This window comes from Helianthus annuus, chromosome 1 (genome assembly GCF_002127325.2).
Source record: "Helianthus annuus cultivar XRQ/B chromosome 1, HanXRQr2.0-SUNRISE, whole genome shotgun sequence".
Taxonomy (NCBI): domain Eukaryota; kingdom Viridiplantae; phylum Streptophyta; class Magnoliopsida; order Asterales; family Asteraceae; genus Helianthus; species Helianthus annuus.
The window spans coordinates 75173211-75196517 of record NC_035433.2 but is presented as its reverse complement, the minus strand read 5'-3'; the positions used below and the strand labels follow the sequence as shown (position 1 = coordinate 75196517).

Sequence of the window (23307 nt, the reverse complement as noted above, 5' to 3'; positions counted from 1 at the left end):
ATATCCGGGACATGGTCATTAAGCTCCCAAAGGCGTAAAGCCAACAAAACAAATTTTTAAACGGGTCACATTGATAATACCCAACTACTAATGAGTTAGGGTCAATTGCCCGACCAAGCGGCATTTTATATACCGTAACCCAAGCCTGTATAACGGAAAATAAGTTAAAATTATTTACCTGAGCAAGTAATAGCCTCAATAAACAAATGCAAGTATCTTTTACTGGTCTCCTATTCTGGAAAGAAGGTTTATAACAACCTATTAGAATCCTAACGGGTCTTTAATTTAGCCTTAGCTTAGACCGGTCAGTTTCAAAGGATAAATACGGTTTAATCGCGTGAAAGGCGAAAACCGGGAATGGAATGTGGTTTGGACCCAACAAGTTTGAAGACTTGTTTTATGTGGGTGATATAAACACATTCTGGATTTCGAAGTAAAAACGATAAGGTTTGACCCGTTTCGGCCAGTTTATGTAAACTAGTTACATAAACTGAACCGTACGCGTAAAAGGCGTAACAGGTAACCGTAAGAGTCCTACACAGGTTTCCTAAGTCAATATGCTCTAAGGAGGTTGTGGTATCAGTAGGATACCTCCCATTATGCCCATAACGAGTTTAATTCCAATATACGCCCCGTAGGGGTATTTCGGTTATTTTAAAGATTATAAAAGAGATTTCTGAGTTCTACAGGAAATCTGAGTTTCCCGAACAGGTTATAAAGTTCAAAATACTTTATTTATTATTTAAAATCAGTAGCAACTGGATTCGGGTCAAAATACCATGTAGAACTCATTTTACGTCCGAAAAGGGTATATTCAATACCGAATTGATGCCATAACCGCAGGTTATGAGCAGGTTAAAAATAATTAAAAATCTTTAAAAATCCCAAAATATTATTTTACATCAGTGTGTAAAAGGTTTGGTGTCGAAATTTGGGTTTAGATAGGCTTTATGCTAATTGCGCCGTTTAATTACTAAAGTTTCCGTGATTGCGCTATTTAGCATAACTCCTATTCTAGACCTCGGATTGACATGAAATTTTAGGGACATGCTTAGAAATCAGTAACTAAGGTTATTGTTCTTTCACATGTCCAAAATTCTCGTTTTAAAGTTAAAAGGGCGTTATGGTCAACATTTAAGCATATAATGGAAATGTGCAAACGACTCGGACAAACAACGAACCGGTCACAGAGGGTTATACTATCATGTAACCTGGTCCTAAGAGAGTCCTAAGGCATACCTAAATCATACCATAATGGGTCAGAACTGAAGTCAAAGCAAAAGTCAAAGTTTTGCGACTTTCGGTTCCGAACCGGGTCAAAACAGTAAATGGTCGGATCAAACAAGCTTAGACCAGTTACAATACTTATTATCATGTTATATGAGTGATAAAACAGGTTACACGCCATCTACATTACTGATTATGCATAAAATCGAAAGTTAGCATTCTGTTGACTTTTTCTAAGCAACTTTGACCCGACATTTAGACTAGTTAGAGTGGGAATCAGAGGGTGCCCTTTTAAGGGTTTAATGCCCACATGATTACCAACATATAACTACCTTTGATTCGATTAATCACTGGACCATTTGTGATTAACCGTTAAGTCAATCGGTTAATTACGACGGATTGACTTTTAAGCTATATCTAAGCAAAAACTAAACCATAAAGGGTTAAGCACACTTACAAGAGTCCTATGCACGACCAGGGATGAGTGGTGAAGACACTTGAGCTCCAGAATTGATCAGAAGTGTTGTTTGAAGGTATGAAGAACTTGTTGTAACAAAGTGGCCTTTTATAGTAGTTTAGGCACCTTAGATCTTTGACAACAAGTGCTACAAGTGTTCCTAGATGATCAACATCTGTCCCTGAGTGCTAGGGGACGTTTAGGGGGCGCCCATGCTCATAATAATGGCTACAAAGTCGGTTAAAACACTCAACAGTGCTTCTGTCCGAATTATCTACATCTAGGAGGCTGACGCGGCCCGCGTCAATGATCATGCAACTCTTACGCGGCCCGCTTGAATCCTAATGTCAGAGCCCATATCTATACTGTCAGCACGGCCCGCGTAAGACCCTATGCTACTTTTACGCGGCCCGCCTGAGACCTGTTAAAAAGATTTTCAAATCTTTTTCATTATTGCAGTTGGCCTTTGGCGTTTCGAAGGGGTAACTTTGCGTTTTGGGCCTCTTTTATTTACGTATAAGGGCCTCTGACTTTTACCCGCGCCGTTAAGTCCTCGGTTAGTTTATTACTACCCGAAAAAGTCCTAACTTTCAACGTTGACGCTTTTAACCCCTCGCATACGAATTTGATCATAACTTTCTCGTTTTAAAACGGAACTTTTCGAAATTTATATCGTATATTCTAGTGAGCGTAATTTACCATTACAAAGCCTCGGGTTTGTTAAAGGGTCACTCAGAGGTATAACTTAAACATGTTGACACATTTAACCCCTGTAGTTTGTAATCTCTCACTTTCTTCCACATTTCGTTCCGTACGATCCATGATTTATTCGTTTGAAGGTACGAGCATCATTTAGGGTTACTATACAGTATATTTATCCCTCGTTGACATTTTGAACCCTCGGATTCACATACTTTCAATGTTTGTCAACTCTAGTCCTCATTTAGCATTTATTATCACGTGTAAACTTATGACACGTGTCAATACGTTATAGGACGCAAAATTTCGAGGTGTTACATATGCTATTATGTATTCAAGATAGTCATTTCTCATGCTTTCATCATCTTTTTCTGATAATTTCTGACAAAAGACTTTTGAGAACTGCTCTAAAGTTCTAACTTTGGTGAGCATGTATTGATAATTTCTTTGAATCTCTTTGTCAGACTTTGCCTCTGTATCTCTTTTAGATATATCCTCTGCTTGTTGGGCCTTTATTTTGAGATATTCTTCTATATTTCTTGGCAAAGGATAACCTTGAACAGATGGGAGTTTCCTCTTTTCAGGATCATCTTCAGAGTAGAAGGATTTGATTTCCTCCCTGACTGCTGGAAGATCTAGAGGATATTGTACTCCTGCAGGGTCAATGGCAGTGTTTTAATTGAAGCGTTGAACTGAAGATAATGGAACAGGGTTTGAAATGGTGACAAGGGATAGTGGTTGTGTAGATGTTAGAGTTGGGGAAGTGTCATCTTCCAGTACAATGTTTGTTATCTTTCTCCTTTTGTGCTTTGGAGAAGTTGGTGGTGTATTTATGGGTTCAGTGGCAGAGATTGAAGTAGTTGATATCTGACTAACAGCTGTTGAAACAACTGGTTTTTCAACCACTGTGGTCACTATAACAGTTGATGTGTCAACTGTTGTTTTCTACTTTTTGGCAGCTGGTTTTTGTGGTGATGATATTGTTTTTGGTATGACAGTGGATTGAGTGTGGGTTGACGTAGTAGTGATGGCAGTTGTTGAGATAACATCTGTTGAAACAACTAAAGTACCAACAACTGTTGATACAACATGAGTTTTAACATCTGTTGGTTTGAAAGTTTGATGAGAGGAACTTTTGGGAATTTGAGGAGTTTGTTTGGTGGTTTTGGAAGGTGTGGTTTTGCGTTGACTTACTTTTCTGGTAGGTTGTCTTCTTTTAGGTTTAGAAGTACCCTGCTCTTCTTTTTCCATCAAAACTTTTTCTCCTCCTCAAACCTTTTAGACCCTTTCATGTTTGCCTTTAATGCAGCAAATGCATTTTGAGTCTCATCAACCTTTTTGGAACCATCTGGCCTTGGGATTTCTACCACAAGTTTGGACATTCAATCTAGTGGCATGTATAAACCATCTTCTTTTCCCTTCTTCCCTTTAGTTTTGTCCCCCTTTTTGACATCATCAGGATTTTCAACATAGATAATTGAAGGAGGAGCAGTGCCAGTAGTTTGAAGCAGATGAGCTTTAATAGCTTTGATATCTGCTTGAGTATCTTTGTACCTAGCTTCCATGACATTTCTGACCATTTGAAGTTGAACTTCATGCTATTGATCTGCATATTGTCTTTGTTTGTGAACAGAGGTTGAAACAGATGCCATAGCTCAGCAGCAGATGGATCAGATGTTGCGGATGGTGCAGCAGTGGGTGTAGCCTTTTGAGCTTGTAATAACTGTTGCAGCATAGTTTTGATTTCTGCAGCAGATGTGTCAAGTTTATCAACCCTCTCCGTCAATTCTTTGTACTTTAAACCATCACATAAGTTAATGGGATCATCTGATTTCCCACCAGTGGTGGTTGTATCAGTGGTTGACTTAGGAAAAGTTTCCCAAAAATCATCCACTGATGCCCCTTGTTCTCGGTACTGGGGACTTCTTTCTTCAGCAGAGCTTACCATTTTAAGGTCACCAGCGTATAATGGAAACACACCAGTGGACACTATGGTTCCCAAAGAAGAAATTGCCTTCAAGGGAGTCTCACTAATGAAACTACTGTCCAGGTGTAAAGGAGTGGGTTCAACACCAGTAGTAGCTGCTCCACTTGAACTACTGACAGGAATTACTTGTAATTCCTGCAGTGTAGCCTCCTCAACTGTTTGTGGGTTAACAGAGATAGAGACACCAGACTCAGTCACTTGTTGTGGTATATTCTCATTGAGAGGTGATTGAGAAGAACTGATTTTTATCTGAGCTATATCAAGTGCATCCAACAGAGGTATCATTGATTATGGTGTCCCTGTTGATACAACCTGATCCTTTTGAGAGGATGAAGGAGGAGTTTTAGGCTCAGGTTGAGATCTTTCTTCCATCTGCTGTGAGGAAGTAGCAGCAGTGGTTTCAGGTGACTTTTGTGTTGTCACGGGTGTTACCTCTGGGATCTCGTCTTCCAGAGTCACCTTTTTGGTGGGTTTGGGGGGCTTTTGGATAGTTTTCTTTTTGGTGATTTTTGGTGTGGGTTTCACAGATGGGGTTGTGCTTCTGTGATCACCAGGAGCAGTGGGCTCAACAACAGGGGCCTGAGGAGCAGTTGTTGCTGCTAAATTCTGCTCAGGTACCTCTGTTTGGGTTTTTGAAGGTTTTGACAGCCTTGTGAATGTTTCAGAAGTTAGACTGTTTATTTGAATAGGATTTCCTTGGATAAGCACATGTGCATTATCCTTTGAAAATTTCTTTTGAAGATAAAAACTTAAAAACCTTGGAAACAATAAAAATGATTTTTTATTAACATTCTTAACCATATCATTGAAAATTTCCCAAGAGTAGTTAAAATTTTGTTCAGCCATGATAGCATAGCCCAGGTATTGAATTTTCAATGGTATTTCATTAAAAGCTGTTGTTTTATTTGACACACACATCAGGAGGGTATGGAATAAAAACCTCGGAGCAGGAGGAAAACTGCCCTTTTCTAAAGTATCCTTTTTCATTTCTTCTTCATACCCTCTCTCAGTGAAATCAGTTTGGTACTCTGTTTTTGGGAAAGAGCTTTTACCTGTAAGATCATTGATTTCAAAAACCTCTGAATGGTTTGAGGTGTGATGACCACTGGAATTCCCCTTATTGATGAAGTAATAGCTAAGGTCTTTTTGTCCTTAGTTTCAAGCTTTGCATTTTTCCAGAACTCTCGTTGGGTATCCACGTAGATGGTTTCATTGCAGGTCAACAAAGTTTTGTACTTTGAAGATGAAAGTGCATCAATCACGGAATGAAAACCTGTGTTTTTACTTGTTTTTGCAAGTGTACACACATAGTAATGACGGATTTTGAATGGCAGATCCATGATAAATCAAAGGTAGTTAAGAACGAAGGAAGAAGATGAGTGATTTGAGAGAATTTGATGAAAACTGCTTTTGAAAGGAATTTTGAATTCGACTCGACAGTCAAAACCCTGTGTGGGGTTTTGATCAGGGTTTTATAGGTGGAAAAAGTGAATGCTGACGTGACAGCGGTTACAAAAGATCTGACGGCTAAGTACTGTCCACGTGAGGACCTCTGATAAATAATGGATGACAGTTGTTAGGAAACCACTGATGGATTAATATCAGTAGTTTACAGTGTTAAAAATGAAAACAGTAACTGACTATAACTATCAATGAATAGACTATCAGTGAATTAAAACACTGACCTTTAACAATAGTCATTATATAAACAGTGGTTCAAGCATGTTCCTTCTCCAAATAAAACAATATTTTAACCCATCAGTCGTTTCAATCCCCTTCAACCTCCACAAAACACTATTTTAACCAACACTGGTTTTAAACCACCATTTTAACCAAACAGCGGTTTCAACCACAGTTTTCTCAATAGTAGTTCCAAACATCTATTTTCATCCATCTGTTGACCAAAGTCAACAGATGTACCAACCACTGTTTTATTTTCAAACATTTGTTCCCAATAACAGAGCTTTGATCATTTAAACATACATTTGCCAATATTACAGTGCTGAAAATGAAAACTGTAGCTGACTATAACTATCAGTGGATTAAAACATTGAGTTTTAACAACAGTCATTATATAAACAGTGATTCAAGAATCTTCCTTCTCCAAAAAAACAATATTTTAACCCATCAGTCATTTCAATCCCCTTCAACCTCACAAAACACTATTTTAACCCAACAGTGGTTTTAAACCATCATTTTAACCAAACAGCGGTTTCAACCACAGTTTTCTCAACAGTAGTTCCAAACATCTGTTTTCATCCATTTGTTGACCAAAGTCAACAGATGTATCAACCACTGTTTTATTTTCAAACATCTATTCCCAATAACAGAGCTTTGATCATTCAAACATACCTTTGCCAATATTACAAGATTTTACACTCTCAAACCTAAATATTTATTTACTTAATTTAAATAACAAACATGGTTAATAATTTTAACACAACTACTTATATAAAAACTACAAGTGTCAAACAGCATACAAAGTTCATCCATCTGTTGACCCAAGTCAACAGATGTATCAACCACTATTTTATTTTGAAACATTTGTTCGCAATAATAGAGCTTTGATCATTTAAACAGACCTTTGCTAATATTACAAGCTTTTACACTCTCAAACATCAATATTCATTTACTTAATTTAAATAACAAACATGATTAATAATTTTAACACAACTAATTATATAAAAAATACAATTGTCAAAACAGCAAATAGCATTCAATAAAATATAGGATCCTAATTCCTAATCAATTGGTGAAACAGTAGTCTCGATAAGTAAAGCTCCTTTCGGACCATTGTAGTTATCAACATGTTAGAGGTATTTCAGAAGTTCGTTGCTCAGATCAACTTCAATCATATCCCCCCAGATGCATGTTATCAGCCACTTGTTGTCTTCAATTATATTAGTCCTTTGGCGCCTATCTACGTAATCAACTACACAAGGATTATTGAAAACAAACACCTTCATCCAGCCTTCTTCTTCATATCTAAGCAAATCAGCAGTTAGCTCAGCAGACTTTCCAATAACAATCAAATGCAGCCTCTTTGCGATGGTCAAAAAATGCCCTTGGCAAGGATTGACTACAATACTCTCGGGAAAATGAAGCATTCTGAAAGTCTCACTCAGAACATCAAAAGCAACGATGTTCCTCTCACCTAGTGGATACCAATAATTTGAAACCATAAAATATATGGTTTTATCAGCATAAACTCCTGTAGACCATGAATAACCACTTGAACCACAATTGTTTACGCTACCGAAATTTATTGTTCTCCATGACTCACGACGTCGTGAGTAAACACGAGCAGCAGTTACATTACGGTAACATCTGATGTTCAGCACTTTCAGATCATTGAACTGATCAAAATAAATTCCACCAGTATCAGAGTTTCGATGATGATTGTAATTGAAGTAGTCATCACACAAAACCTTATAGCGCCTGGTAGTTGGATTCCAAAGAATCAACTGACAGCAAATCCCTTCATTGCAAACTAACAACAAACCATTAAATGACGATAGAATACGTAAGTTGCTAGGGTGGACATTGTCAGGAAAACTTAAGGTTTTGCTTCTAACAACATCCAAAGTACCAGCAACTACGTCGTCAATGACAATTAACGTGTCTTTAAAGGATAGTAGTTTCTTTTATAATGAATCTCCACTTCGAAGAGCATGCATCATCTAAAATGCATTACTTGACAATTCGCTATAAAAATTCTTGGAAAGACATTTGAAACGGCCAATATCTTCTGCAGAGAGCCTTGTGAAAATCTCGTCAACAATCACTTGAAACCCAAATTTTTCCATTCTGCAGAGAGCCTTGTGAAAATCTCGTCAACAAACTTTTGAAGATGATTGAGTAGATGGATGAAAACGGTAATGATCAAAACCACTGCCCAATGTATTTTATATACCCAATGAAGGCGGTTATGACTAAAGAATATGATGCGACACTCGTTAGGCTTTTAATGCATTTACATGGGAAAAATATAAAATTAAACACGTTATTATAATTACAATTAACCTATTCATTTACCTATAAGACGCCTTTACCATAAGACAGAAGTGATTGAGTGACGTGCATTAATTGCAAAGTACATATCCCGAGGCATTTTGAATTTGAAATTATCGGCAATTTCAAAACCACTGCTATGGTATATGTTTGCCAAAGGAAGCATCTGCTAAATTATACTTTCTTGGCTATGGGCAGTAGTTTGCACTCTGGGCCAGACCTTTGACATTTAAATATAGAGCAGTAGTTTGAAATTAAATGTATTTTAACTCAGATAAAAAATCTCAGACAAAAAATTGACACATCAGCAATCATCATTTAGTCATAACTCAGATAAAAAATCTATTCATTTGGAATACAAAGACATTGCGAACATCTGTTAAAGCCTCTCCTGTTTCCAACAGTAGCGAGTCAAACAGATGTTGGCAACAACAGATGTTGGCAATTGACAACAGTAGCAAGTCAAACAGCCGTTAGATCAGCAGATGATGATTTAGAGCAGATGTTCTCTATACACTAACAGAAATTGATACAATATCAACATAATCTAATTAAACTCAGAAACAATTTCACTTCTACATCAAAAGTACCAATCTGCAATAATCAAATGATATTAAAAATTATATAATAATACTTATTCAGCTTAAAATTACAACGAAACTTTAAAATCTAACAACACCACCAAGAAATTTACGAACCTAACAACAAAAATTTAGTGCTTTTAGCTTAAAATTTGGTGCTTTTAGCTTTTAACTCCATCAATGTATATCTTCGACAATCGCCATGAACTCCATGGAAGTACTCAATGCATCAACATCAGGTTTCTAGAAACCTGATCTCTCGTGAACAGATCAAGATGCAGTACATGAAAACACTTCTTCAGCTGTTGAAGAGTAGCCCTGTCCTCATATACGTAATCCTTAACTTTGTTCATAAAGAGCTGCTTTAAACCAAACTTTATGCTTCTTTTAATACAAAAAAGGCAGGAAAGACCATTACTCTAGTAAGATAAAATCTTATCTTACAGCAGTAGCAGATCCTTGCTTGCGTTTAGTAGGAACTACTGCGGGTTCTACATCATCATCATCTGCCCAAAATCATATATATAATCATCATTTAAATGTACATTATTAATAATCTTTCTTTGTGTTTAATTTAACTTTATGCTTCTTTTAATACAAACCTATAATAACCCGCAACAGATTGTATGAATTTCAAACAACTGTGATTAGACTGAAATATAAAGCGAAAATTAGAGTATATCACTTCAAAATTAAGAATTCAAAATTTCAAAACTGGAGTAGCAAAAAACAAATACTTTAAACGATGGTGAAACAATAACACTGGAAACAACCGTAGAACAATCATCATCATCATCATCATCTGCAGCAGATCATTCACAATCATCATTTAGTCATAACTCTGATAACAAAACTTTAGTAAAAATCAAAAAGAAAAACAAACATAATCATATATATCACATTACCATGATCAAGGCAAACCACATATCCCCAAAATTTTTTCTGAAAGTGGGACAGAGAGAGCTTCAGTTTTCTGTTATCCTTTATGAACAAATGCCGAGTATTAAGAAGAAGGGATTTGAGGGAGAGATACATTAGAAATGTGGTTAGAAAATACAAAAGTAGAGAACACGTTTATATAAGAAAATAATTGACAGAAGTGAGTGAGTGACATGCATTAATTGAAAATTACATATCCCCATGCATTTTGAATTTCAAATTACCCGCAATTTCAAAACATCTGCTGCTAGGTATACATTTGCCAAAGGAAGCATCTGCTACTTTCTTATAGAAGGGCAGTGGTTTGCCCTTTGGAATGTGGGCCAGACAATTTGAATACACAAGACAGTGGTCTGAAATCAAATTAAAGTGATTTATATATTAGACATTATGATGTAATAATGACATAAGAAAAGTCTTGTTGGACATGCTCTCCTGCTGACACATCAGCTTTTCTAATGTCACTTGGATTTCTCCTTTTATAGAAAATATAGATAGATTTAAGACTTTATTTGAATTCTCTTTTTTTAATGATAAAAATAATGATAGTAAAGAGTGTACATGTAGCTAGAATTTGGAGTTTTAATCGAACCGAATAACGAATTTTCGAATTAATTGAATTTTAGAATTTTTAATTTTTTACCTGAATTCGTATTGGATTCGATTCATATTTGAAATTCGAATTCGAATAAATTCAATTTAATTCAAATTCACCATGAACAATAAATTATTTTACATTCATTTGTTAAAACTACTGCAAACTAATTATATTTAATATAAAATATAATGCAAAATTAATTAACTATCAATATGTCAAAATACCAAAATTTAGAAGACATGTTGGTTACCGGTAGTAATTTAAGTTAGGTAAAAATTTAGAAATAAGTAGTATGTGGTATTTGTCATTAGGTTTGGTAATGCTACGAATAATAAATGTATCACTTATGGGTGTAATTCATATTTTAGTCAAGTTGAGAAGTTAAATGTGTGTATGTGTATGTGTGTGTGTGTATTAATTTTTTTGTATAAATTGAATTCGAATTTCGAATCAAATCGAATTGAAAATCATAAATTCGTAGTTGATTACTGGACTCCAATACAAATCAACTTGAATTCGAACCTTCATAACCGAATTTGAATCGAGTCAAATTTTGAACTTTTTGAATCCGACTCAAATTCTAACATCGCTAGCTAGAATAGGAAAATTACAAACTACAAGTTACAACAGAAAGCTAAAAATACACCAATCATTCCAAGTAAGATTATTGAGTTTTACTCTCTTTTCAACCCAAGCTAACGGGGTTGCCTTGATCTCTTCCACTATTTTCTCTGGGTTCTTCTCATGATTGTTGAAAATCTTATCATTACCTATAAGTAGACCACATACTGGATGGATTGAAGTCTTAGTTTGTTCTTTGGCATTTCAGCTACCAGGTAGCTAGCTGATGTGAATGGTTGCTACAACTAGGTGGATGGATTGAAGTCTTGGTTTGTTCTTAGGAGTTGGAGACCTAGAAAACTTCTATGAGATTACTAATTATTGAAGACTGGATTACTGTGTGCTTGTTGACAGACTTGATTTTTATCGCAAGTCCTTCAAGTGAGATATTGTTGGGTTTGAAGTCTTTGTTATTGGGGCTTGTTCTAATTGGGTGTCTAGAATGTCTGATTTGGGATTTTTGTTTACCAAGCATAAAATCCTAAATGTTCTGTATATATCATGCCATGTATTGTAATATTTGGTGCCTTTGAGTTTAATGGCATAACCTAGTTGCAGCCCGTGTACATAGGTCCCTCACTGAGACCGAACCACGTAAAATTCTTGTGTCGTGTTTATCATATATTATTTTCTCTGCTGCATGTTTTTATTGTTTATGCGTATGTGCTGATTCATTGCGCCACTTGATATCTAACAATTTGCACCCCGAGGACTACTCGTAACTTGCTCGACAACCACATCCAATCCAACTATATTCCAAAAATAAAGTTGTCTTTCCGTTTCCAAAGAGTATTTATACATAACAGAGAGGTCTATATCTAAGGTTCTCATATCTGCAGATGTCTTCATTATATTTTTCCACACACCATTTAATGTTTTTTTTTTTAAATGGGAAGTTACTCGAGTTACTTCTACCTTTATGAGAGTTGTTGATGAAATGAACCCATGAGAGTTGTATATTCGTAACCATTTAACAATTCAGGCCATATTTGTCTCCTTTATATTGCCGATACCTAACCCACCATGGTCTTTCGGCTTACCGATCCTCTCCTACAGCACCCATGATTTTTTAACCCCATCTGACCCACCCCATAAGAAAGTCCTCCTTATAGATACGTTCTTGTAAGACCTACAAAGGGGCACATAATAAAGAATGATAGTAAGTGGAGAGGTTACTAACCTACATTCCCACATAAGGTATTCTCATTAGCTTTTATTTTAAAAAAAAAAAACTAAATACACAATGGCATTAATAATAGTTATTGTAAAATTCAGTTGTCAATGTGACACCTAGGCGACAACAATTTCACTATCACTGTTACTTAGCATGACACATGGCCTAGTGGTATATGTTTCGAATGTAGGTTTGTTGGTCACCGATGGATATTAGAGCAAGGGGGTAGTTTTATGTTTAATATTATAAAAAAAAAGTCTGTGTTGACTCTCATGGCCGGCTCAACCATTTTGGTGGCCTAAGGCGAAGTAAAATCTTGTGGCTTTTTTCCCAAAAAAATGCATGTGATTGAAAGTTAAACTTGAAGGGCCCAAGTGTAATTATTTGAAAGATTGTGCTAAAATTTAAAAACAAGAAAAAAATGGTGAACCAGGGATTCAAACCCGGATCTCACCAACATCCATACATACACAAAACCACTACACTATCAACCATCAATCTGATGATAATACACACCCTAAATCTTTTATAAATGGACTGTGGTTTTATCAAATTGTGGAGGCCCTATAGTTTTGGTGGCCCAAGGCCCAAGCCTCATTTGGCTTACCCTTGGGCCGGCCCTGTTGACTCTATTTCTTTTGACGGTTATTCTAGATGAGTTGTCAAAGTCGATTCAGGAGGCAGATATGTAGTGTATATTTTTTTGCATATGATATTGTTTTACTTGCGGAGACTAAACAAAGCCTGAATGTGAGGTTAGAGGAATGACAATCAACTTTAGAAGGCAAAAGTCTAAGGATTAGTCACCATAAGACCAAATACCTTTACTGTGATTTTAGTGGTGCAAATAGGTATATAGCGTAACATTTCTTCAACCTTTTTTTATATATGCATGTAAAAGTGATTTTCAGAATAACGGTTGGTTTGGTCTTTACCAAAGGCATACATTTGATTGGTCCACTACAACTTATTCGGTTAGGTCTTTGGCAAGGGCACACATTTGATGGAAATTGAGTTTTCGTCACTCGTATTTTACTTTTGCCAGCTGTCTTCCACTTTTACCAACACCACTTCAGAGAAAACATGCTTCATCATTGACTTCTCATCCGTCGAAAGCCAGACGTCTCTTAGGGATTCAAAAGAAAGGAATGCGAGTTCAAATGAAAAGACATAATGTGATATGCAGTAATGTTTTTTTTTAACGCCTAACTCAGACACACCATCCTAATCATAATGTGATATGCAGGTAATGGAATTAGAACCGTTAACCACTTGAGGAGGAATACCATTATGTACACATTGAAACCGCTAGCCTACAAACCCTTTAGTATTTGCATGCAATTCACATTATTATTAAAAAAATCAAATATATATGTTCTGTACATATAGATACAAATGTAAAAAAAAAGACCGTTTCTTCTCCAATATTCCCCTAAAAGACCCAATTATTTTTCCTTGTGGTATAGTTCCATATTTCATATAGATAGAAGTATTTTACTATTATTATATGTATGTGTGCATTTTCTAAAAAAAACTGAAGGCATGCACATGTGTATGAAACAAAAAATTATATGATGCGTGTGTAACAAAAAATTATATGATACACATGTGTTGGTAAAAGAAATGTAGCGAGGTACCTTGTATAGCTTTGAACTGCTTTGTTTCCATCAAGTAGTGCAAGGTGTAAAAATACATTAGTTTTACAATATGTCCCTCAATTGATTTATCTCACAAATTTATGGCCGTCGATAGTCAGTGGTTTCTTTTTTTAAGTGAATCGACATGATGCATGGTGGATTTCAAGTGTTTTTTTTTTGCATAGGTATTTGTATCGTCAAATTGCATTACTTGTATACACGCCTCGGCTAAGAACCGTGAATTTAAAATCAAGATGTAAGATCCAAAATTGTGAATGTGCGACAAAAATAATGTATACAAAATAGGCTATATGTATATATATAAAACCAACTACTATAGCAGACCCTATACATATGTATATGTCAACAACCCAACAGTGTATACAAACTACACATCTGCATTTCATTTAAGGTATAAAATAAATTACGAAAGAAAAAGACATATAATATGTGATTTCAAATACCAACTACTATATTAGAATCTACACGTATGTATATCTCAAAATGCATGTACTATTTTGTGTTCGCAAAATATAACATACACCAATCACAAGAATATTCACTTGATTGTCCATATGCCTCGTCTTGACTTTACAGATATATGGTTTATACTTATAGAAAGAACAAATACCAATCGTATTTGGAGCATAAGATGCTAGTCAGATAACCTTATACCTATAAGGCTGTAATAAATTTATAATAGTCTACAGAAATTGAAACATAATTCACCTTATCTATTTCTTTGTTATAATTAGATGTAATTTTTTTAGAACAAATCATAAATATTCCAAAAACTCAAATGCAAGAAACTTAAATAGATTATTGTTTTGTGTGCTACATTTAAAAGTGTGCAACTCCATTGTAAACCATGAATACACCAAAATCTACAAGACTGCAAGTTGCTTCTTCAATAGTTTATTTACTTATTAATATTGATTAGAAGATTTTCTCGGTGGTACACATGTAGCACCAGTGGTCTAGTGGTAGAATAGTACCCTGCCACGGTACAGACCCGGGTTCGATTCCCGGCTGGTGCATTCTTTTTACAATGAATCAGTGTGCATGTATTTCAAGATGTTTGAAAGCATTTCGTCCCACATCGACCCAGAGATGAAGTTGTGGCTGGTATCTATAACCAGGCTGAGCAACAGATTTCGTCCCCTCGGGGACATCCGATAAAATTGGAACGATACAGAGAAGATTAGCATGGCCCCTGCGCAAGGATGACACGCACAAATCGAGAAATGGTACAAATTTTTTTCCCAATCGTTTTCTCGTTTCATACTTCATCGTTGTTTCCATCGACACTGGTTCATGGATCGAGCATTTTTATTGATTCTTCGTCCATCACTTGAGGTTCTAAACTTGCATCATGAGGACCAATGAATCTTCCTGAACTTCTTTATCTTTCTCCCAAGGATCACATCATGAATAATGTCATCATATTTAAACCTCAATCCTCATCAGAATCTTTCATCACTACTAATTGGTCATCTAAACCACCATCAACTTTATCTGTTTTTTTAGTGGAGGATCACCATCTCATCATCATTTTCATAAAACCTAATCTCTTTCTTTAATGAACTTCCGACTTCTATGTATAGCCGAGCGGAGCAATGGTTATCGTCCCTTCGGAGCGATACAAAGAAGATTAGCATGGCTGTGCACAAGTACATCATCATCGTCGAAACATTAATTTCAAAATAAAATTATCAAAATCTATATGAAATCACTTTATCTGTTTTTTTTAGTGGAGGATCACCACTCATCTTCATCTTTATAAAATTTATCTCTTTTTTTAAATGAACATCAGGCTCAACTCTTGAAGATGAAGTCCTTGTGAAAAAATTACTTAATTCTGTCCGTGGTTATTTTTAAAGTTGGTACTGTTGGCAGCCAACGACAAATAGTTGGGATTATTAAAATCCAATATTCCTAAAAAGATTACCCGGTTTGACCCATTAAAAACAAGAAATTCAAAAGAAGGCACAAAGCGTTTATGGATCAACTTGACCTGACCCACCATAGTAACGGTTCACAAGAAAGCAGCTTCCTCGCCTTTGTCAACCTTTGTATCGTTGAGGCGGGTAACAGTCGGAACATGTCATTTTTAGTATGGGTTGTAAGGCTATAGCGCTGGGCGGGTCCAGGGTTGTGACTAATTGTCTATTATGAGTAAAAGAAGTACTTTAACGATTTTTAACTTACTATTATTGATTAAAAACTTATAGTTAGTTGTATACTTGTATGGAGTAACCTGTTTACCCGTTTGACTAGTTTCCCTTTTGCTTTTTTTTATTTGACTTGTTTGAGTAGAACACAACCCAAACACCTTATCATAAATTACTTGATAAAAATTGTATGTGAAGACACACATGAAGACTAAAATACGGAGGGAAGTCTTCAAGTCGACTCTCGAGAAGCAGAGATGTAGTGAGCCATAGACATGAAGAGAGAAAATCGATTCAAGTGTTTTTTTCTTACTACCCAGAGCTTCAAAACTTTATTCACGCGCCCATCATTGAACGCAATCTATCCTGAGTATTTTCTTTAAAAAATAAAGGGCCAACATGAGAACCAGATGTGTTGACACAGCATGTTTCATTTCGCACTTTAGCTAAATGTAGTAGTACTCGTTCGACCAAAAACTTGTCCTGAACTATTTAGTCTAAACTCAAACATGATCTAGATTATTAGCCTTTGTATTTTACCAAATGAATTGTACTGCAATTTCCAGATTATATGTTGCAGTATCATGCTCAAATTAATCTATCATTTACAAGCTGGTGCTTAAACAAATAAGTCATAACAAACATCACCCAGAAAATGAGCATCAAGCACCAGTGGTCTAGTGGTAGAATAGTACCCTGCCACGGTACAGACCCGGGTTCGATTCCCGGCTGGTGCATTTGCTATGAAGAAACTGCGCTCATTGTGATGTTGGTTTATCACAGCTGTTCGATCTTTCGAATTATGAAGCGATTCTGAGCATTCCTTTTTTTTAAACCTTTTTCCCCTTAAAAAAATGTATACACAATCTACCATAAATGATACATCAATTTGAGGCCCTATTGCCATTTAAATTATATGCCCACAAATCGTCGGCTGACACAAACAGCTACTTCCGTTCAGAATGTATTCGTGTCCGTTACCCAAAACTCCCAGCTGATTTTTTTCCTAATGAAATTGGTGTTTAAAAAAAAAGAATTTTTTATTTTGTACTTTAACATGTTCTGCTGACATTAATCAACACTAGATCTGTGAATTCGATTGTTACATGCCTACATCTATTCCAGCCCCAATTGCCCGGGTTAGCTTTTCTTTTTTTAAGAGCAAAAAATAAAAAAGGACATGTCTATTTGTTCCTGCCCGGGATCGAACCGGAGACCTTTTGCGTGTAAAGCAAACGTGATAACCACTACACCACAGAAACATCTTATGTACAGACGTCAACTACTTGCTATGTCATGACAATTTTAACCATGCAACTTGACGAAATACCAGTGATGCTGCCATGGTCTTATTTTCATGAAAAAATAGTATTTAAAAGGTATGTAAAATCTATGTGTTTCAGTTTATTATTGTGACATCATACTAGCTATTCTATTCTGTTAACTATATTTCAATTAATAATGAATCTGGGCATATTTTTTTTTGCTTATTATGATGCTTAAAATGACTTAATGCGTAATGAGGGTCTGTCAGGTCGATTTGTGTTACACGGATTAGGACGAAACTTCTAGTTAGTTCATGCAATCATGGCTAAACGACGGTTTTGTTTACCTAACCGGTCCAAATTGTAAACCCAGCCATGAAAACCGGTTTTAAACTATAAACTGAACCGTATTAGGGGAGTGGGGGTGGTTAAAATTTCATCACTAACAACACCCAATCAAATTCCGTCATGTCATCAACCATTATTTTATCACTCACAATATTTTTTAGTGGCGGTGATCATCACTCACAACACCCAAAAATAAACCCCCATGTTCCTTCACAATTTCCATTTTCCACGGCGTGATAAAATCCACGAGTTATAAATTTCACTCGTTATAAACTATGGTGGCGGCGGTGTTCTAAGGTCCATCACTCGTGATATTTGGCCATCACGGAACCGCCCCCAGTGGCCTTATTATTAACCTGACCAAACCAACCGTTTTAGCTTAAGTCGGTTATACATGTTTTTAAACATCCCTTCTGAACAGACAGGGCTACTTTGTTTCTGTTCCAAACTGCCGTAACATTTTTACATTCAATCCGAGTGAAGCGATTATTGTTTAGCTTACGTGGCTTCCGATTTTTCTCTTAAAACCTTCTTCCTGTAATTTCTGGAATATCGTACATTTTGGACGGAGCAGAATTCAATAATCACTTGCGGATTTCTTCATAATTCTGATTAACTGTAAGAATTAGAATTAGAATTATAATATTTCTCATTCGTTATCGGTAGATTTGAACATGGCCCTAAACCCGCATCTTTACGGTAACGGTATGCCGGTTGCATTCGTCAACGAGATGTTTGTGTTGATCAGAGATGGAATCGAATTCGAAATTAACAACATCCACGGGTCACTATCATCTTTTTCTTCATTTTCATGCTTGTTCCTTAATCCTTAATCCTAAATGTTGATCAATTTGTTTTCATTAGGACTCCTTGTATTGCTTATTATCTCGGGTTTGTTGATTGGTTGTTGACTAGGTTTTCATTTTTAATTCGCTAATCATAAGTTTAATCATGCTAAATACATAATGATGCGGGTGACGATGAACCCGTTCCGGAATGGGATCCAGGTTGAAGATTATCTCAAGATTTGAATAATATTTAACTCCTTAATTATTGAGACTTTTATTAATTATCGTCAGGGGTGTAAATGAGCCGGGCCGAGCCCGAGCCTTCCACAACTTGAGCTCGGCTCATGATATTTTTGTGAAGCTCGAGCTCGAGCTCGGCTCGGTTCCCTAAAATTTTGAGCTCGAGCTCGGCTCGTAAGTAAAATCTAAAGCTCGAGTCCGGCTCGGCTCGGCTCGGCTCGAGATGATTTGAGAACAATCTTAAACGAGTTCAAAGCTCGGCTAGAGCTCGCTTCAATATAGCTTCTTAAATGAGTCAAAACTCGGCTCGAGCTCGGCCCACCATTGTTATATAATATATATATATATATATATATATATATAATTATGTTTAGGCTCGCGAGCCTAAATGATCTTTGTATGCAAAGCTCGAGCTTGGGCTCGATAGCTAAACGAGTTATATTTCAGGCTCGAGCTCGGGCTAGGGCTCGTTAAAGCTCGACTCGTTCGAGCTTTTTACCGATCCGATCCCGGGTAGCTCTCGAGCCGTTGCGCATCGTTTACACCCCTAATTATCGTATCTTTTATATGAGGAGTTTTTGATTGAATTTTAAAGAGTTAATTACATAGTTAGTCCCTGTGGTTTGCACAAAATAACATACTCAGGTACTAATAGTTTAAAATCACCTTCTAGGGTATTCACTTTTCATTTTTTAACGTTTTGAGGTATTAACTTCTAGGGTGTTAACATAGTTAGTCCTTGTGGTTTGCACAAAATAACATACTTAGGTACTAATAGAATGTGATTTTAAACCTACAAATAACACGTTAATACCTCCAAATGTTACAAAATGAAAAGTTAATACCCTAGAATGTGATTTTAAACTATTAGTACCTAAGTATGTTACTTTGGGCAAACCACAGGGACTAACTATGCAATTAACTCAATTTTAAATGAAGAACTTTGTTCTTAGAACCTTTGGCCATTTGATTGCACGCGAAAATGTATCACAGTATCACATAACCTACTTATATATAATCCATAAGAACTAAATTTAGTTTATAATTTAACAATTGTGCTACTTGAATGATCATCTTATCAACTTATGAATGATTCAACCAGACTCAATGTTACTTTATGATAAAATTTCAGGGCTAATGGAGGAACTGTGAAAGCAAAGGGTAGGGTCTTTTTGTCGAATGTTCGCATTGTGTTGGTTGCTGATAAACCTACACAGATTTTTACTGCTTTCGACATGCCTCTGGTACGAATAATCTTTCAACTTATTACTTGAATATCGGTTAATTTACTACTTTTTAAGTTTTTTAATTTTTTTTATGATCAAAAATCTCCAAGTTTGAGGGAAATTGTTCAATGTTGGTAACATGATCATGTATGTGTCCCGTTTTCTGATATTTTGTTTACTCTTGCAGCTGTACGTGCACGATGAAAAGTTTCACCAACCAGTCTTTCACTGCAACAATATATCTGGATGCGTAGAGCCCGTAAGTAGACTGTAGAATATACTTATATAATCTAGAGGTTGCAATTTCAGTTTCAACCCGTCTACCTAAGAACGGTCGATTTGGTTTATTGTATCTATAATGGGTCAAACCGGGGTTGAATTGAAGCTAAAAGGGAAACGGGTCAAATGGGTTGAACAGATCAAAAGATACCATTTTTTGATACTTTGTAGAAAAAGTGGTCTGGGTCAATCCAATTCGACCCAACCCGTTTCATTATGTAGAAAAGGTCCAACTTATGGGATGATGTTAAATTGCAGGTACTACCATATGATCAGAACAGGGCAATGTACCCTTCTCACTCTTTCAAGATTTTGTTCAAACATGGAGGGTGTGGAACATTTGTGCCCTTATTTTTCAACTTGATAAAATTGGTTAGACAATATAATCAACAATTTGATTCTGGAAATGCAATCCATGTTGATCCTTTAAGGGCAGCCCATACCCCAGTTGATGAAATGATGAACTGCGCGTAAGTATCATCCTTGCATTAACAATTTGTTATAACTAAATGCGACATTTTTGACCTACCTGTTCACTTATGAGCGGGTCCGGTTTGAGTTGTGAATGCTCTTAATGATTCATTGTTTCATTTGATTTGAACAGATACGTTGATCCGAGTGATCCAACAAAGATCTATCTGCAACAACCTGCTTCAGAAGCGCATCCACGCAACACATACCATTCTTGATACAAATAATTATGTACATGTAAATTTTGTAAATCGGTTGTATGGATTGTAACTAACTTTCTTGTAATGTAGATGAACTTTGTTCATTCATTCATAATCTTCATTCATCGCTTCTATGTATTATAAAAGAAAAAAAAAAACGAACCAAAAGTAGACGTAAACACGTTAAACCACTCAAGCGAAACGTAAAACACAGAAAACAATAACTAAGTCGATTTAGGACCAACATGTTGTGATGGGCCCGTTTAACGAAAAAATATGCGTAAAAACGTTGAACTACACACGCACGTTGTGGCGTACCAACTCACAAAATTTAGACCAAACGAAAAATGTGCAAGATGAAAACTACAGGGAGCTAAATTCGAAAGTGATAACTTTGGGGTTAGATTGTAAAATATGTAAAAGTATATGGTTAAAAGTATACAAAAAGATTAAAAAAAAAAGAGTGAATTGCAAGTTTTGTCCTTTATCTTTACGCCTCTTTGCAGGCGGTGTCCTTTATGTTTAAATTTGACTAGTTTTGTCCTTTATGTTTAAAAATCAAGCACGTTTTACCCTTTGGGCTTAACCCAGTCTGTTTTTCCAGTTAAATATGATCATGTGCCTTGCACATGAGGGTAATTTTGTCATTTCACCCTTTTAAGGACTAATTATATAAATAACTAAATATTTAAGCATTTTATTAAAATTAAAAAAATACTAGCTTAAACCACTCTCTCTCACACCTCTCTCTCTACTACCATTTCTGTATTCATTGATTATTCTCTCTCTCTCTCTCTCTCTCTCTCTCAAGATCTCCACAGTCAAAACCCTCAAATAATTACTCATCTTTGTTAGTTTTTACCTCATAATTATACCAATCTTGCACCCCCCACTTCATTAATTAGGGTTAAATCATCTGGGTTTTCTTTACTAAACCATAAAGATTCTTCCTTTTTGTTGATAATTGATTCCCCCATCTGGGTTTAGTTCATTAGTTGAATCTTGATTCTCACACACTCACTGTGTGTTTGTGTTCTTGTCAATTGATTCCCCCATTTGGGTTTAGTTCATTAATTGATTCCCCCATCTGGGTAAGTAGTAGATACGAGGAATGGCTCTCGTTTTCTTAAAAAGATCATCCAATGTAACAATCGGTGGATCGACTTTCTCCGGTGGTGGTGGTGCACGGTTTCTGGCTGGTGGTGGGTTCGACAGTGGCGGTGGAGGTGGGAGGGAAGGTGGAGGAGGAAGCTGTTGTTTCAGTCTGGGAGAGGGCTGTGGTGGTTACAAGGTGGCGGTAGGTGGAGGTATTGTGGCGGTAGGTGGAGGTAGAGTGGTGGTGGCTGGAGTTACTGGCGATGGTGGAGGTGGGTCAACCCGATTCTTAACTTCTTGTGGGTCCATAAAATCGGCCATCAGAAGACGTCCCCCCTCGTAAACGTGATTTCCCTCATTGTTAGTTTGTGCAATTTTGGGTTCTTTTTTTTTTATAATCCTCTGCATAAAATTTAGGGATTTGGGGTCAATTGTTTAGAACTTCAGATTTGGGGGTGGATGTGGCGATGGCAGCACCCGGGTGGTGAATGGTGGGGCAGCGGTTTGTGGGGATTTAGAGATGGTGGTTGTGATGGTGTTGAGTGGGTGGTGGATGGTGGGGCAAGGTGGTGTGGGGTGGATGGTGGTTTGGGGTGGTGGTGGTGGTACGGGTGTGAGGGATATGGTGGCAGGTTGTTGAAGAGAATTGTTGCAGGTTGTTCAAAATGGGATTGATTTGGGGAAGAAAGGGTTTTGCTATGATATATAAATTTTTTTTCTTTTTTATGTATTTTTAAAGAATAGGGTGAAAAGACAATTTTACCCTCATGTGCATTGCACGTGACCAGATTTGACAGAAAAATTTAATTGGGTTAGGGCTAAAGGACAAAACGTGTATGATTTGAAAACATAAAGGACAAAACTCGTCAATTTTAAACATAAAGGACAGCGTCTGCAAATAGGTATAAAAATAAAGGGCAATACTTGCAATTCACTCAAAAAAAAAAAAAAAAGCAAAAGGTTGGTACAACCCACTAAAACCCATGGTACAACCCGTGATGCATAACCTTGTGTAATATTAGTGTGGTTTTAAATATCAACGGTTTGGTAGTGGCTTATAGTGATCCAAAACCATCACTAACAGTTTAGTTTTGGTGTAATCTAAAAGATTTTCAAAACGGACCATGAACACCTTAGTAGTAATTGTGTCAGTTTGGCAGGTTTTAGTTTTGTCAAGTAGAATCGTCTAACCTAAACACGGCCCAAATATATGTTCGTAACAGTGTACCAAAGGCATCCACTCTAAACCGCACACACTAAGATCATGTAACCCATGCAATCCGTTTAACCAAC

At 36.3% G+C, this 23307-nt stretch overlaps 2 protein-coding genes and 4 non-coding genes across 6 annotated transcripts; 5 read left to right on the top strand and 1 right to left on the bottom strand.

The window, feature by feature from the left end:
* The first annotated feature begins 14897 nt into the window (after positions 1-14897).
* Positions 14898-14968, top strand: TRNAG-GCC. Its single transcript has one exon. It is a non-coding gene; the product is annotated as a tRNA-Gly (tRNA).
* A 119-nt stretch (positions 14969-15087) lies between these two features.
* LOC118483127 lies at positions 15088-15190 on the top strand. Its single transcript, XR_004869633.1, has one exon. It is a non-coding gene; the product is annotated as a U6 spliceosomal RNA (small nuclear RNA).
* Positions 15191-16768: 1578 nt separating this feature from the next.
* TRNAG-GCC lies at positions 16769-16839 on the top strand. Its single transcript has one exon. It is a non-coding gene; the product is annotated as a tRNA-Gly (tRNA).
* Positions 16840-17291: 452 nt separating this feature from the next.
* TRNAV-UAC lies at positions 17292-17364 on the bottom strand. The gene has a single exon. It is a non-coding gene; the product is annotated as a tRNA-Val (tRNA).
* Positions 17365-18339: 975 nt separating this feature from the next.
* Positions 18340-21032, top strand: LOC110937217. The gene is made up of 5 exons (XM_022179612.2): positions 18340-18499; positions 19876-19987; positions 20157-20228; positions 20507-20718; positions 20853-21032. The coding sequence occupies exons 1-5, from the start codon at positions 18390-18392 to the stop codon at positions 20935-20937; spliced, it is 591 nt and encodes a 196-aa protein (XP_022035304.1). The 5' UTR covers positions 18340-18389; the 3' UTR covers positions 20938-21032.
* A 998-nt stretch (positions 21033-22030) lies between these two features.
* Positions 22031-22654, top strand: LOC110911626 (loricrin-like). Its single transcript, XM_022156270.1, has 2 exons — positions 22031-22353; positions 22462-22654. The coding sequence occupies exons 1-2, from the start codon at positions 22031-22033 to the stop codon at positions 22652-22654; spliced, it is 516 nt and encodes a 171-aa protein (XP_022011962.1).
* The last annotated feature ends 653 nt before the right edge of the window (positions 22655-23307 follow it).